This window comes from Corapipo altera, unplaced genomic scaffold (assembly GCF_003945725.1).
Source record: "Corapipo altera isolate COAL_440 unplaced genomic scaffold, ASM394572v1 0, whole genome shotgun sequence".
Taxonomy (NCBI): Eukaryota; Metazoa; Chordata; class Aves; order Passeriformes; family Pipridae; genus Corapipo; species Corapipo altera.
This window is the reverse complement of record NW_020884872.1, coordinates 80972389-80990073: the sequence shown is the minus strand read 5'-3', so window position 1 is coordinate 80990073 and position 17685 is coordinate 80972389. Positions and strand designations below refer to the sequence as shown.

Genomic DNA, 17685 nt, shown 5'->3' with positions numbered 1-17685 from the left:
CTACAGTGTCAACCTGCTTAAAGAGGGAACTCTGACGCAGGGAATGCCGGTAAAAGAGAATGAAAACTTCACTACATCAGACAATACAGAATGCATTTCTGGTTATAACACATCTCTTCCTATACTACTAAACAGAATTCTTTTTCTTCACAGCTCTTTTAGACCTGAAAATTGAAACGCCTAAGAGAGACAGACATCCTCCCATGTCACCACTACTACCTGGTAGCAAGAAATAACAAATGACACTGCAAAAAAATCATTTTTAAGGGAGGTAACATCTTAGTAAAAAGAAATTCTCCTATCATTCCAAGTCAAACCATTATTTTTTAATAATTAATTTATTCAATTAAATTCTAATTCAAACTTACCTGCCCCAAGAAGCTCGTTTCTGAAGAGCAGCAAGGGGCCCCAATTCCATGGCATAACTAACTGTATCACTATACCCCAGTGAGGACTTTTTCATCCTGAAATCAAAAAATTAAGAAAGAATGGAGTTATTAAAAATATGCCCTACCTTGAAAATGCTGTTGGTTTCCCATGATTATAACAAGTTATCACCTGTGGCAACATTCCACTGCTGCTGAATTTCAGAGGTATGGCTTGGAATTCCTCACTCCAGGAAGGGCTATTATTTAGCACTCAACAAGCACGTTAAACACAATGTTGCTTCCCCCACTTCAACAGTACTAAATAAGTTCCTTACAGAACAAAGTTTTTTTATAAATTAATCCAAAATCAGATACTTATGAGTTTAAGAAACTGATCTCAAATCTAAAAGTCACAAAGAATTTGAACAGGTTTCAAAAACTCTTCCTGCACAAGCAGTCACAACTGATTCATTGATCTTATTTCAGTGATCATCTTCAAAGATCATTCAAAACTACAGTGGAAGAAGTGAACAATTCAGGAATGACAGGGTCCATTCACAGTAAAATGTCATATTAATCTGGTAAGAGATTTTCCAGCTACGGGGACATGAATAGTTTTGCAATTCTATTCAGTTTAAAACCTTTACTGCACTTTTTAAACATGAGACCCTCTCACTGTTTTTCTTTTAACACCTGACAGTAAGATAAAAATGTTTAATAAAAGTCACTATTAATCAAAATACTCTGTCAGTCTGAATAGCTCTATCAATCCGAATAACTGCTTCCCCTCAATATTGTACAACTCACTTGGAGGAGTATTTAGTGTTTATCTGCTCGCTAGCTCATTTTAACTCATTCCTTCAGCACTACAAGTTCAATGAATCAAGTTGTCACAATTCAAAGAGATAGAACTCACATATAATCATGGAAGACATTGACAGCACTTCTTAGTTTATCTTTTATTCCTATAGGGTACTTATAAAGTGGCTATTTATAAATTATACTCTTTCCAAAGCTATGAAGATTCAGAAGCTATGAAGAAAGCTACAAATATAAAGAAGGACTAATGGACCAAAAATAAGCAATTAAAACTGCAATGAGAAAGATCCTATTATTTGCTAGCAGGGAGCAGGGTACTGGGCAACACGTTAAACTAATTTCATTTTGAATATGAACAGAGAACAATTATTTTTTTTTCAGTGAGTTGCACAAAGCACACCTATCATTTATAGGTACACGCTACAAATTTGAGTGTTGCTTCCAACAATTAGCAGATTCTAAACTGACAGAAGGAACTGCTATAGCTGTAGGCCAAAAATCACAAACAGAACAGACAAATTAAGGAAAAAAATACTGAAACTCAGCAACTGAACAAGTAGTTCCACATTTACCTCTGACACAGAGAGTGGCTGCAACGTACCAAGATGTGCATACAGTGAACTGATATAACTCCTATGAACACAAGGCTGATTGGTCCAACCTGGTATGGAAAAAAAACAGAGGGAGGACACGGAAAATATACAGAATTTCTCATGAAAATATTCCGGGGAACAATCTCTAAATGAAAAAAATTCACATTGTAGCAAAAAGAAAAAATTTTGTGCAACTGCATTTTTTCCCTCTCTCAGAGTGGGGGTTACTGCTGACGTTTCACAACATTTCTTACTTTACGTTCAGTACTTGAGAGATGGCTATAAGTACCAAATGGGCACAAACAACTGCACTCCTCTAACTGCTTCCTTTGCCCAAAAAAGTTTGTCGAGAGAGAAGACTGCATATAGTGTCCAATTCAAAACAGTGGTTTGTACTGGTTTAAAGTGGTAATGACAGCAAAAGTTACAAATTATAGATAATTCTCAAATTAAATAATTTGTTTCAGAGTGGAAGTTTAACTAGAAATTTTCACAGAAGGAATCTGCTTGTAACTGTCACTCTTAAACTGAACATCCTGTACTATAGAATTACAGGATTATTTAGTTGTAAGGTGAAAATTTCACTTGAGCAAAATTACCCTGCCCTAGGAAATGCATTGTTTATTACCTGGTATAAACAACCTGTGCTATAGCCTGTTTCTGCAGAAACACTACATTGATTTAACAAGCTGATGATGTATCCTAGGACATACAATCTGCCTCTAGAGAAGTGTGTACAAAGGTAACCACATAGTAACAATTCCCATGAGACACCATAGGACTACAGGAGTCTGAGTAAATCAAAATATTTATTTTTTTACAAAGTTTGTGTTTCGACCAGAAAAACACTTTGGCTACGCAAAAATGCAACTCATGCAATGAAGTCCTCAGGGTGAAGTAGTAACTTTTTTTAAAAAAATAAAAATCTTAATCTTCACTACTAATTTCACTAGACTAAAGAGGAAAATCAACACAACTCTATTAAGATTGCAGTAACAAATAAGAAGTATAGGGATTTTAGTTTTTCAGGACATATATCTGTAAATCAGTCCAGATATTTCTCCTAGTGTATGAAAAAAGAATTGAATTCTTACCACAATACCAGCATTTTTTATTGCAAGTGGAAGACCAAGAAGCCCAGTTCCAATGTTTCCCTTGAGGAGGTGAGTAAGTGTTTGTATAAACCTGAGGATAAAACATCACATTAGAAGTACACTGAGATGGGGTAGGGGGCAAAAGTAAAACCACATCCTCTGTCATTTAATAATAAAGTGATAAATTTTGAGAGCTTCAACTCACGTTGGTGGTCTAGTTATTTTAAAGTATGTGCAGCACATTCAAATAATGTTCTTATTCATCTTTATATGTGAGCACTCTCAAATAGAACATACAAGTCTGATCTTCAGTTCTTTACTCCAACTTGTGAAATGTTATTTTCTGTGCAATTCTATTATTCATTTGCCTCAGAGTCAAAATTACCAAGTTTTATCACTGTTTTATCACTATTTTAGAATCAATAACATTCAAAAACAAAATTACCAGCTGCAAATCACAAGTCTGACAGCCAAAGCTTTATACAAATTAAAAAAGAAAACCAAAACCCAAACCTTTGCCATCTCTTCTAATTAAACTTTCACAAACAGACTATCTCCAGAATCTTCTCAAAATCTTCTTTAAACAGTGTTTAGATTTTGAGTAATCCAGTCACTTTGCAAATAGGAACCTTGGAATATTTTACGGCCACATTCTTAGCTTTCAAAGAAGAGAAAACTTATTCGAAATGGGCTGCTTTTTGGCAGAACTATGTAAAGTCCTGATGTACAACCACAAAACCACAAAACTGTCCTGCAGGTGCAAAAAAACCCCTACACAGTTCAGTAAACTGCTCATAAGAAATGAGGCAGAGGCAACAAATTTAAACAAGTTGATACTTAAGAGTAACACGTACGTAATGCCTTCTTCATTACCAAGCTGGTAATGTGTTTTAACTGGCAGGAAATTATTTTCATGCTCTTCTTCTGAGATGCCATCTGAGTCTTCTTCATCAATTAAAGGCTTCATTACTTCCATGCCTGTACAACAGAGTTAACACTACATTAGCATTAGAAACAAACTTAGAATTCAGACTCAAAACGCAACTCAAACTTCCCATGCCACGAGGTTTACATGTGTTCCTAACCATAATGCTGATTTAAGCAGATACATACAGGACAAGTTTGCACAGGATATTCTCTCTCTATAAAGTGGTACACCATCTCATTATTATCATTATCATTATTATTATGGCCAAACACCACAGGTTTTCATTAAGAAAACCAACTTTTTATCATGAAAATGTCAATGGTTTAGATCCTTTTGCAAGCTAATACAACAAAAAGCAAAACAGAAAAGTCATCTATTGTTACAAAAGATAGAGATTTATCTTACCCACTGTTAGCTACTGCAAAACTAAGCATTTAGTCTATGTTTATCAGTGGTAAGCAACAGCACACCCCAGAGTCATCCCATCCTAAAATGAATAGGTAAGACAGGTACCGCAGAAGATATCTCCATTCAATGGAGAAAGAACCAAAATAAAGGAATCAGGCTCCATGCTTTGAAAGATGCAATTTCATGAATCTTTTAAACTCACATAAATTTCTAACTAAGTAACACCACCTAGCAAGAGCAAGCAGTCAGCAGTGAACAAAATCGCCTTTCAGGCAAAATTAACAGCTTATGCCAGTTTAATGTTGAGTAAATTATAACCATTTTTAAGTTACTACAGTTAAGTAAAGTAAATCCTGCCAAGAGCAAAAAGATCATTTACCCTGCACTTGCCTACCACAGTATCCATTCATAAAGTACGTTGTCTCAACTTTCATAACTTCCACCAAAAAAAGAGAGAAATCCCTGTGACTTAAACATTACTGAATATTTCTATTACTGCATTATCAGGCATCAGAACGGGCTGTCCAAGAAAGTGGTGGAGTCACCATCCCTGAAGGTATTTAAAAGATGTGGATGTGGCACTTAGGGATATGGTTTAGTAGTAACATGGTAGTGCTAGGGTAACAGATGGACTCAGTGATCTCAGAGGTCTTTTCCAACCTTAACGAATTCTAAGTATGCAAGAGCACAGTGAATTACCACATAGCTTACAGAACTCTGAAAACACTGAAGAATACCATGAAATTCATTCGCTACATTAAAACATACATTAAAACATTAGCTACATTAAAAGACTATTCAGCAAGCAAAAATATTTCATAAGTTGAATGAAAACTGAATACCTTAACTATTTTAAGCTTACTTATGATGTAAGAAAAACATGGATTCTAACGGAATAGCTGTGAAATCTGCAACACCTGTGAGCCTGCAGATACATTTAAAAGAAGGTACAGGCAACTGACATCTTTAAAGTACATAAAAGCATATGAACATGCCAAATAAAAGTTTTATTTTGGGGAGTCATTATGGTCAATCTGATAAAAATTAACAATTAATTAAAACAAGATATGCGCAGACAGGAAATATAAAATGCACTGAAAAGTAGCCATTCTATTGGGTTTGTGTAGCAAGGTTTTGGTAGCAAGGGGCTGCAGTGGTGGCTTCTATGAGAAGGTGCTGGATGTCAATAGAGCCAATGCCAGCCGGCTCCAAGATGGACCCACCATGGCCAAGGCCGAGCCTAACAGTGACAGCGGCAGCACCTCTGGAATAACAGTTAAGAAGGGGAAAACACTGCTGAGCAACAACAGCTGGAGAGGGGAGTGAAAATATGTGAGAGAAGCAGCCCTGCAGACCCCAAGGTCAGTGAAGAAGGAGGGGGAGGAGGTGTTCCAGACACTGGAGCAGAGATTCCCCTGCAGCCCATGGTGCAGACCACAGTGAGGCTGCTGTGCCCCTGCAGCCCAGGGAAGTCAATGGGGTTGCAGAGATCGACCTGCAGCCCCTGCAGGACCCAACAGTGGAGGAGGCTGTGACCTCAGGGGAAGCCTGTGCTGGAGCAGGCTTCTGGCAGGACCTGTGGTCTTTTGGAAAGAGGAGCCCACGCTGGAGTAGGTTTGCTGGTAGAACTTGTGGATCCCATGGGAGATCCACACTGGAGAGGTTTGCGGAAGACTGCCTCCCATGGGAAGGGACCCCCACTGGAGCAGGGGAAGACTGTGAGGAGTCCTCCCCGTAAGAAGAAAGGAGCAGGAGAGATAACGTGATGAACGGATCACAGCCCCCATTCCCTATCTCCCTGCACTGCTGGATGGAAGGAAGTAGAGAAATTGTGAGTTGAACCTGGGAAAAAGGGAGGGATGGGGAAAACGGGTTTTTTTAGACTTATTCTTATTTTTCATTACCCTATCTGATTTGACTGATAAGAAATTCAACTAATTTCCCCAAGTCAAGTCTGTTTTGCCCATGATCGTAATTAGTGAGTGATCTCTCCTGTGCTTATCTCAATCCATGAGCCTTTTGTTATATTTTCTCTCCCCAGTTCTGCTGAGGAGAAGAGTGATAGAGTGGCTTCTCTGGGCACCCAGCATCCAGCCAGGGCCAACCCATCACAGCCATTCAACAAATCATTAAGGTTTTTATGAAACCTTAAAGATGTCTAACCCACCAGCAGGGCACTGTCTAACCCACCAGCAGGGCACCAGCAGGGCACTGAAGCCAATGCTAAGTAAGAAGAACCTCTAAAGAAAAACTGTAAAACAAGTGTAAAAATCCTACAAAGCAGAAGGCAGCTTATTCAAGTTGTTAAAATTAAAAGCAGAGCTCAAACTCTCCTGAAAAAACCAAAGGGTCATCCGAATTTCATGTCAGTAAAGTTGAAAGCCAGTAATGAAAGCACTTGACAGAAGCAAAGATGACTAGTCAAGAGCAAAAATCAGAGGTCAGAGACTCAACCAGAAAGTACACTGTAGAGCAAATTTATACTCAGTGATATTCTAATTATAGAAGTCAAGACAGACTTAAACACGTTTCACTACATGGCATATAGTCTATAAATTGATCAAAAGAAGGATCAGCAAAGTTCCTTCCCTCTGCTCCCACAGCATTGTGCTGACTAATTCTTGAGGATGCCACAACCATCCTCTCTCAGCTCCGAGTCCCTACTGGTTCATTTGATGCTCACAAAGACCTGCACATTCTAGTTCTGGAGTAAAAGTTTGTCCCCTCAGGGGTCAGAGGGAGCTGGAAGTTTCACCCAGTGGGCAATTGATTAGGCTCGTTTTCATTCTTTAAAATATTGATTCTAAACTTAGAATCTGAAGTGTTTTCATTAGGAACAAGCCAAACTACAAGCGTGCAAAGTCTGTGACCACATGAGATTCAACTACATATAAAAGGAATAATAATAAAAATATTTTCCAGTTTTGTCTCCATCACATTTTGTAGGATGCTCTTTGTAATGCTAAACAACAATGACAACATGCAGCAACTAAGGTTCCTATTTAGCAGTGTAAGGGAACCAGTATGACCCTTAGGACCAATAGCTCTGGTGACTATCAGCAACTGCTCAGTCAAGGGAGAAAAGTAAAATTTTCTTCTTCCATTACAACCTGAGACTGGAACATTTGATATATACATACATCTACACTGTTTACCATGCAACCAGATGACACTCAGAAGACTGAATTTTTCAGACACCCCATTTTACTTTTCTCCCAACTTCCTGACCCATCTTCTGATCACAAAGGCAGTCCTTTAAGAAAGGATTTAGACATACTCAAGCATTTCCCTCATCCTTTAAATAGTAAGAATTTTTCTAAGACAAGCTATTTTTCTTCTGAAAAGTCATCTGCCCATGCTTAAAGCTGTCTATTGGAGCTGGAATAGTGATGACAATAACCCTCAGATGACTAACCACCTAACTTACTGTCAACTATTTACCTATGTTCTCAGAAATTGCTTAAACTAGACCTCAGAATATCTGTTTCCAACTTGTACACTAAGGTTGGCAATTTGCTGATCCTGTTCCAATGCAATAACACATTTGAGAATAAATTCTATTAGAAGTTTTCAAACACAGGCAACAGCAATCTGCATCGACTCACATTGTGATAACTATACTTACTACAGGTTCCCCTGAAATACTGCATTGTATAAAATATTCCAACAGTGCTATCTAGTCTCTATTCTAGCCATAGAAATGCTTTTTAATTGCCTCTTCTCCTTGTCATTCCTCCTTCATCTTATGACTGGTGTATAGTTTTGGCCTAAAATATGTGAATCTGTTAAGAGTAAAGGTCCTGGGACATAATACAAGGTTTGGGTCATGCGAATTTCTAAGCATGGGGTTTTATTTGATGAGATCTCTGCTGCTGGAAGGAATACTGTGGCTGTGTCCCACGGCACAGTCCATACTCACAGTGACATACAGGTTTGTGTAACATCCAGATTTAATGGATCCAAACTTGTAGTCCAGAGCACACCAAGCAAGAAAGCTTGAGCTCACAAGGTCAAAGAACGGGTGCTTTGCATACTTGCACTTAGCCTGAAATAAATGATTCTGGAAAGTCCACAGTCACTGCCAGAAAATTGGTACAGAATACCCACATTTACTTTGATTGCTTCCTACAAAGGTCCAGTACACACAGTTTAAATCAGATCTCAAACTCCAGCTACAAGAACAGCATATACATGTCATACTTGCATCAAAGATGAAGTTGTCTGGCTGCTCTCACAAAGCACCTGATGCAGAGCATACCTCAGCCAACCTTAGGTCCATGTCCTCCAAGCTGTTCTGGCGGCATCCAAACACACTATGAATGATCCAATCCAGTGCCCAGCCACTGAAAATTCTGCATTATCATTACTCAGCACAACTAAGAATGAGGAAATTTCACTTCTACACACCCTTTTGTTTTTACTTAGCCTAAGTACCAGCCAATTTTCAGCATTGTCTTTCAATCAGCTAATATGAATTTCTTTTCTCCTTGTACCACCACAAAAATCTTTTCAGATCAAATGCTGTCTTCTGATTGTCTTTAACAGTTATTTAAATATCTGTCATTGTTTCTGCTTTCTTCTTTGAACACCCATGCAAGTAGGGTGCCAAAAAGCTCTGCAAGTACTGCTACTATCAAGCAAGGCAACACAGAGTGCATTTCAACTTCACTGAGAGTTAACCACTGCAATGTTTAAATTGACTCCTTAAACCACTGGAGACATAAATTCACTTATTCATCACAGCTACACCTCACACTATAATCATGCATAAATGTCAACACTGTATCCTCAAAGACCTCTGACAAATTTCAGTCACTAATCAGCCACCAGTTACACAGTGAAATTAAACCTATGGTGTTTAAATCGCTATGACCAGGATTTCCAGATTTGAATCTTCAAGTGTACTTTTCTATCCCCTAGAATTTGCCAGTATCTTGACAACGTTTATGGACATATTACCAAAGAAACTTTCGAACTGTTATTAAATGGACTTAATTATAAAGCTTTTACAGCACAGTAAAGCAATCCTTTGGCTCCAAAATTCTGTAAAGAAACAAATTTTTCACCAAGAATTTTAGTTAATTTTTCTATACTGCTCAAGCAATTAACACTTCCAAATTTAACTGAACCATGCAGCACCACAAGTGAACAATCTTCTATTGTTCCTTTGGAGAAGGTCATGCCCTAGCCAAAGTCATATCTAAAACCCCCTTTACAAATCCAATTTAACTGTATGATCTGTTTTTTGTTAGCTTAGTTGTTTTTCCTTCAGGTTTTTGAAGTCAGTGTCAGCAAGCAATAAACTCGATTTGATATATAAGCATAAAAAGATTTGGGGGATAGAATACAGCCCACCATTAGCTAATTTTACTCATTTATGGGATAAGGAACACACAGACCTTGTTGGAGCAACACTTCACATGTATATTAAGTGCTCAGCAAAAAGCAGCAGGCAAAGGACATCTCATAGATACTTCCACTGCGTGGTCAGCTTCTACACAAGAATATGCCCACAGGGCCAGAAACACTGTACAAGATTCACAGTCCTGTGAAATCTGTTTATTAAATAGAGGGTGACCCAGGGCCTCCATAACTGGGATAAAGATTCAAGTTAACAAGTAGCTGGTTTGACTGTTGAATAAAAGAGAAAATCAGAACCATGTCATCTTTACACTCGCCTAAAATGTGGTTTTATGCTAATATTTTCCCACAGGCTATAGAAAGCCATATTCATGATCCAGAGGGCATACCCAGAGCTTGTGTCACCAACCAAGGCCAGCTGCTCTTATGGGACAAGGTTAGCGCTTGAGTCTGTGAATAGCAAACACAGCCAAGGAGACTTCACTACAGTGTAACACAGAAAACACATTTACGTCCGGCAGCAACCACGCCTGTGACAACTGGAGAGGCCTGGTGTTCCCAGCAACTACTGCAGTCCACAAATGACCCATTTATTGTCTCAACGCTGTGGAGAAGCTTTTTAATTCAGCGTTCAGAACCAGGGCTCTCAAGACAAATTTAGTTACAAAGAAAACATTGCCCCTAATTATTTTCAGAATAACACTCAGTTACTCCCTCAACCACAGAAAGAAGCATCTGTTTCTCCACTACCCAAGCTTTAGCCTACAAATAAACTTCCCAGCATTTCTCCAGAAGACATCTAACTGTATAGTCCAGCATTATCCCTGAAGGACACATGATCTCCCACGTTACTCAGTCACATGCTTCCGCAACCTCCAAAGAAATTATGGAGCAACACAAAGTGACTACGGATGGTAGTGCTAGGGGTACACTGGTCCAGAGCAATAAACATCTGTAAATTTTCCTGCTTAAAGGAGGAAATAACAGATAACCCCAATACACCATACATAAGCCAGCTCCCTTTTTATCTTCCACTACAGCAACTCTTACTGAATATGAGAGACATAAAACTAAACAAAACCCTCAAACTAAAACATATTTTCCAGTTTGAAAATTAAAAAGGAAAACTCATCTGGTTTAAAAGTTCCTGTTAAATACTAATAATTATATTTTCCAGAATAGTAAAAGATAGCATTAGTTTTTGTTGTGTTCGCTTGTCAAGAACTTTATGCTTCATGCTGTTATTTAAATCCCTCTTTATTTTTCTTTGGAAAATATATCTTGTGTCATTTATCTGTCTCCATTACATACTGTAATTTAATAAAGTAGATTTATTCAGCTTCGCGGTAGAATTTATTAATCATGAGAATCGTTATTTCTAAGCAAATGTTGAAAGTCAATAACGTACCTCAAAAAGCATGAAGAACTGTTTGCTTTTGCATCACAACTGTCAAATCCAGAAAGCTCATAAAGTGGGACAGAGTTATTAAACCAAGTGTACACAAGCACAGGTCTCCATAGTTATTACACACTTTAACCCCAACCCACAATTGATCATTTATTTGGAAAAATGCTAGTCTTAAATAATCCACTTGTCTAGACCAAGCCACACATTTCTACTATTAACACACTCTCAAGTGAAGACACACTGGCAAGACTTTCGCTTTATTAAGTATTCAACAGGACAAAACCACATAAAAATCTTCAGAATTCTTAGCAGGTGTTGATCTGCATTTTTAAACAGTTAATCCCATAAACAAATTCTGCTTCTACTGTCAGACCTGTAACCTTAGGGAAAAAAAAAAGGCTTAAATATCTTTCAGCCACCTTTCCTCAGGAGGTGGCAGTCCCTCGATGCAAGATGGAGCAGCCTTGGGGACAATAAAATTTGAAGCATGTCTTCCAATTCCCACCATTACCACTGGACAGGACGAATTCCTCAGATTACAGTGGAACTGTAATCTTCAAATTTCCAGCAGAGGGCAATAAGGATGATTAGGGTACTGGAACACCTCTCTAAGGAGGAAAGGAGGAAAGGCTGAGGGAGCTGAGCCTGTTCAGCCTTGAGAAGAGACAACTGAGAAGGGACCTCCTTAATGTGCATAAATATCTGAAGGTGTGAAGGGGGGTGTCAAGATAAGGCCAGGCTCTTCTTGGTGGTTCCAAGCAATAGGGGAAGAGGCCACGGGCACAGGAAGTTCCACCTGAAAGTGAGGAAGAACATCGTCACTGTGCAGGTGACTAATCATTGGAGCAGATTGCCCAGAGAGGTTGCAGTCTCCTTACTTAAAATATTCCAGAACCACCTTTATGCAATCCTGTGCCATGTGCTCTAGGACGACCCTGCCTGAGCAGGGAGGTTGGACCACGAGACCTACTGTGGTCGTTCCCAACCTCACCTATTCTGCGATTCTGTGGACACAGCTTTGAGACGAGATTTTCAACCAGCCCAGCCCGGGCTGGTTACACTTTATAGCTACAGTTGCTACGAGCTATCTTGTCCATCTGCGGACAGAAAAACTAAGAGATGAACATCGATGTACCCTCCCACACACAGACTTAAAGCAAGCCACAATCCTTCATCACAGATGACAGAGAACGTATTTTCATGTACTTCTATGGAGGCCGTGACTTCCCAAAGAAACCGAGCGCTAGCCAGGTGTGACTGACGCCCTCAGGGAGCGAGCCCTGCAGATCCCCAGCTCCGTTCCCCTCGGCCCGCCCGGCCTCAGGTGCCGCCGATCCGGCTCCGGGGTGCTCAGCCCTCACCACCGCTCCCCCGGCCCCGGCACCGCGGAGACGCAGCAGCACAGAGCGCACCCCTCCCCCAGGTGGGATGGTTCATCCCGCCCGCCTCTGTGTGCTGAGCGCCGCAGCGCATCCCCCGTGGGCCGAACCATTCCGGCTGGAGCGGAGAGGGGTGGGAGGTGGCCGGCCACTCTCGGCGCTCACGCCTCCTCCCCACGCCCCGAGGCCAGCCGCAATCCCGCCGCCCCTCAGCCGCTCCGACCAACGCCGGGCCGCACGGCTCAGCCTCGCCTCACCCAGCTCGTCCCTGGCCGCGCCGGCCATCGCCCCGCCGGGCTCCGCTCGCCCTTCCGCGGATGTGGAGCCGACCGGCGCGGCGCATGCGCCCCGTGGAAGCGAACCAAAGAGAGCGGCGGGCAGGCGGGGCCTGCCGGGGCTGAGGGGGCGGTGCCGGCTCCCGATGTAGGTTGTGTCTGTACTCAGTGCCCTGGTCTGGCGGTACCCTGGCGGCTTTGTGTCCACTTCAGGACTTGCCCGTAGAAATACAGAGTGTCTCAGTTTGGAAGAGACCCATAAGGATCATCAAGTGCAACTCCCTGCTCCATGCGGGACCACCTAAAACTAACCCATATGACTAAGAGCACTGCCCAGACGCTCCTTGAACTCTGATATTATCAGCATCGTTACTGTTGTTCCTTGGCTCTGCTGCAGCCCCAGGTGTGATGGCCCCATAAAGCACTGGCCACATCTGCCGCCCTCGGCAGGACTGGGGAGAGTGGCTTTGCATGGGGCACTGCAAGCACAGAGCCATAATTAATCAGCAGAGACTAAAATCAGGGGTGGGAACAAAGAGTGGAGTGGAACTTGACAGCTCAGCTTGCCTGTGATTTGCAGTTTGACCTCCTGAAAGTCAATCACCTTCAACAATTCAAATTATTTTCCCTGTGTGGAACAAGAAATGACTCATAGAATCATAGAATGTTAAGGGGTTGAAACAGACCTTAAAGATATCCAGGTCCAACCCCACTGCCATATGCAGAGACACGTCCCACTAGACTAGGTTGCTCAAGGCCTTATCCAACCTGGCCTTGAACAGGGCACACAAAACCTCCCCGAGCAATGTGTTCCAGTGCCTCATCACCTTCACAGCAAAGAATTTCTCCTGTATATCTAACCTAAATTTCCCCTCTTTCAATTTGTACGCATTACTCCCTGGCCTGTCACCACAGTTCCTGACGAAGAGTCCCTCTCCAGCCTCCCTGTAGGCCTCTTTCAGATACTGGAATGTTGCTATGAGGTCTCCATGCAACCTACTCTTCTCCAGGATGAACAGCCTCAGCTGCCTCAGCCTGTCTTTGTAGGGGTGGTGCTTCAGACACAAAAAATGATATTTGTGAGGATCATAGTTAATGATGGATGATATGAAGTGTTATCTCTAACTAATCGTTTCATATCAAATTACCCACTCCCTGAAACTGGTGTTCCACTTTTTGCAGATTCCACAGGAATGCTGCATCTCCTCTGCAGACTCTTGTAGATCAGAATTTCTCAACAGCTTCACCAATAAGCAAAATAAACATGAAGGAAACACAGATAGTGAAACAACTCAAAACACTGTGGATTTAGAAATCCTCTGCTCATAATTAAATGTTTCTATCCATAAAAAAAAGAAAGCAGTGTTTCTTGTAATTTCTTAGATTTTTTTTTTTTAATATTTGGAAATCAAATATATCAAGATGCTAAAATAGATTTCAATCATAGTCTCTAATAAAAGCTACAATCAGAGCTTCAGGTCACTGCAGTGATACTCGGAATTCTTACTCTCTAAACCTGTCCTCTGAAATTAAACTTTTTAGACTTGTAAAACAAAAGCTTGTACAATTCCATAACCTTTTATTTCATGGTTTGAGGACCCTAATGCAGGGCTGTTGGAAGGGGGGATGATGTCCTATCTTAATGACAGACACAGTGCTCTGAAGGATTTTTAACTGAAGATATACTGTCTAGCCTAAAAGGATCACCTTTTGATAGAACCTTCTCCTAGCAGGCTTAGTCTATTGTGACTTCCAAATATCTGGAGGCTGAACTTCCACTAACCTGACACCCACTCTTTAACCTATCTTTCATGCTAGTTCCTCCCAGAATAACGTATCAGTATTTCTCCATCAAAATTATCAATATTCTGCCCATATATATGATTGATTTGACTTAAGTAATAAAGTTTCCCACTGTTGGTTTCCTAAAACAGAACTTTTTTTTTTTTGTAATAAGAATGTATGATAAAAATTTTCTATGCAAGAGAAATGCAAGAATCATCTGAAACTTTTCAGAAACTTCAGTCATCTTTAAACAAATATCATTAATTAGTTTATCTACAGTGAAGAAATTCCAGTGTAGAAAACATTAATTTTCAATTGTCAAATTCATGTTTATTCTGGATACAATACTCCTCCAGACTTCCATTAAAAAAATGAGCCATGTTAGTGAGCTACTATGTGGTTTCCTCAAATTTATTTTGGAAAAGGCTTCTCAGTAGGCAATCTGTTAGTGCAGGTTATTGATTTAAGGAACTGATTCACTAATTATAATGCTTGTGTCAAGCCTTTATGCAGTGTATATGTATTTTCTTTGTATTCGTGCATATTCTGTATTCTACATTGTTTCTAGCAATGCCAAACTTCGTTTGGGAAAATATATAAGATCACTAGTGTATATTCAAAATTTGAATTCAGTTAACAGTGTTCATTCCTTCCACCTTGTAATTGCATCTTAGGACTTGGCTCCCAGTAAATCCTACATAGACATTGAAGAGACATTAAGGACGTGATACATCTTTGTTTCACATCCTACTCAATGGAAAACTACTTGTTTCTACTACTTGCCATTATTAGCATCAAAATTCCTTTCTCCAAGAGAAGGTTTATTATGTGTTTAAACACATTTTTCTTATATGCTCCAAAAATTATATCTAATATGTGACTAACCAGTGATCAATTAATATTAAAAAAAAATAGGAGATTCCATAATGTGATAGAGATTAATGATTTTGCAATATACATTTTGTTCTCCTTTGGTAAGAATAGAAGTATTTGCTTTACTGCAAACATCTGGTTAAATTCTAGACACCCATCCATCAATGCAAAATTACTTCATGATGTGAATATTGCAGACACCAAATGCCTATTTGCCCTAGGCTTCATATTCTGAATAGCATATACAGCTTGCCTCTTAGAAATCATGGATTCAAGTCATGTTGTTTCTGTTGATTCAGAACAAGGCCAGATGGAGCAAAATACATAGCTTCTTCCATTTTTAATCTTTTTTAATTAAAAGCTAACCCTGAAATCTTTAAGGGCCATTTTTGGAATTTTTTTTTTGTCTACCTAAACCCTCCTTATTAGAATAGATGCTTTGCTAGATCTATTTCCACACTGTTTTGGGGGAAAAAAAAAAAATAACAGAGTAAATTTACAGAATTACTGTTTCACTATACAATTCCTCCATACAAATGCCAGCTAGCTTTAGTTTGGGGGCTGCTCACGTCTTGAGGAACTTTTCTTCCATTTCTTCATGGAATCTTTTTTTTTTTGGCAATGCTTTATATTTGGCTTCCAGACCATCCAGCAGCAGCAAGTCCCACACTTTAATTATGCATTGTACAAAAAAAAATTGTGCCATTTGAGCATTCTACCTGATATTCATCTGATTACCTCTAATTTTGTAATATAAAAATAATTATTCCATTTATCTTCTCTAAGTCATTCTTGACAGATCACTGTCATACTCTCTCTCCTATGTCTTTTCCAGGCTGAAGAGTCCTAGTTTATTTAATCTCCCCTCACAGAGATGCCATTTCCTGCTTTTCATAATTTCTCTCCCCTTCCTCTGCAGTTTCTAGATCTCCTATGTTCAGCTGTATATAAGGGCACCAGACCTGCAGCCGTACAAAGCCACTAAAACTCTTCTGCCTACATCTGAGTGTTTTTCACTCTTCCTTTTTGTAACAGTTTGTATTTTAACTTTTACTCAGGTACTAATTTGTGATGTGATTACTTTGTATGGTGTTTTAATGAGCCATTGGTAGGCCTCAATTATGTTGCCATCCATCTGCCTGTAGACTATAATTCTGTCTGATTGGCAAATTATTGGCATTCCTCTAAGATTTATACCACTAATTTATTTCTAATAGCACATTTTGAAATCACCTTGAATATGAATATGGCATCCACATGTCATTAGATCCTGGATAGCATATTGCTCATCTAGGTATTAAAAAGCAATACCTCCTCCTACCACTCAACATCATGGGATCAAACTGAAAGAGGGAATATTTAGATTAGATATACTGTGAGAGTGGTGAGGCACTGTAACATGTTGGCCAGTGAAGCTATGGATGCCCCATCCCTGGCAGTGTTCAAGGCCAGGTTGGATGAGACTCTCAGCAATGTGGTTCAGAGTGACTTCCCTGCCCATGGCAGTGAGATTGGAACAAAATGATCTTTAAGGTTCTTTCCAACCCAAACCATTCTGTGATTCCATGAATCTGTGATGTAAAACATATATATATCTTTTTACCTCTTTAGCATTCCTTCATCACAAACATGAACTTTCACACTAATTCCTTATGATCAATATGCTGCTCTGTATTAGCCCATTTTCAAGGTTTCTTATTTTCCTTCTTTTCTTGGTACAAATATCAACCACTGAACATTCTGAACTGTGGTGAAAAAGTCAGTGTCTAAATGCAGCTTTTAAAAAATGCAGTTGATAAACCAGGAGACTTAAGGTTTTAGAAGGACTTGTTTGATACGTCCTGAATAGGGGACTGTTTTGTAACATCTTTTTGATATGAAGCTTCATGCCATGCCTGCCTTTCTTTGCCATGAAAACATTTTTAGAAGGAGGTTCAGAGGTTGACTTCCATTCCATTTCTTAGAATCATAGAATAGTTAAGGTTGGAAGGGACCTTTGAAGATGATCTGGTCCAATTCCCCCTGGTCAAGCATGGTCAGTGGGCCTATCCAGTATTTTCACAAAGGGAGAATCCACAGTGTCTCTGGACAGCCTGTGCCAGTGCTTGATCACCCTCACAGGAGAAAAGTGTTTCTCAATATTCAGAGGGAACCTCCTGTGTTTCAGTTGGTGCCCATTGCCTCTGGTCCAGGCACTGAGCGCCACTCAAAACAGCCTGGCTTCCACCTCTTTGCATCTTCCCTTCAGTTCTTTGTAGACGTTGATGGGATCCCTCTGAGCCTTCTCTTCCCCCGTCAGAACAGTCCCAGCTCTTTCAGCCTTTTGTCACAGGAGAGTTGCTCCAGTCCCTTCATCCTTGTGGTCCTTGGTTGGACTCTCTCAGTCTGTCCATG

The 17685-nt window shown here is 40.0% G+C and overlaps 1 protein-coding gene across 2 annotated transcripts in view; it reads right to left on the bottom strand.

The window, feature by feature from the left end:
* SLC36A4 (solute carrier family 36 member 4) overlaps positions 1–12694 on the bottom strand; it is a 91605-nt gene extending 78911 nt beyond the window's left edge. Inside the window, exons 1-5 of one of the 2 annotated variants that reach the window (XM_027647076.1) lie at positions 12616–12694; positions 3729–3852; positions 2875–2965; positions 1760–1848; positions 369–464 (exon numbers count right to left, since the gene is read on the bottom strand). In XM_027647076.1, coding sequence (XP_027502877.1) covers positions 369–464; positions 1760–1848; positions 2875–2965; positions 3729–3852; positions 12616–12643 — 428 coding nt within the window. In that variant the 5' untranslated portion in view covers positions 12644–12694. Of the gene's footprint in view, positions 1–368; positions 465–1759; positions 1849–2874; positions 2966–3728; positions 3853–12185; positions 12315–12615 lie in introns of those variants that run through there. The other variant, XM_027647146.1, reaches the window with a different exon arrangement.
* Positions 12695–17685: the final 4991 nt, after the last annotated feature.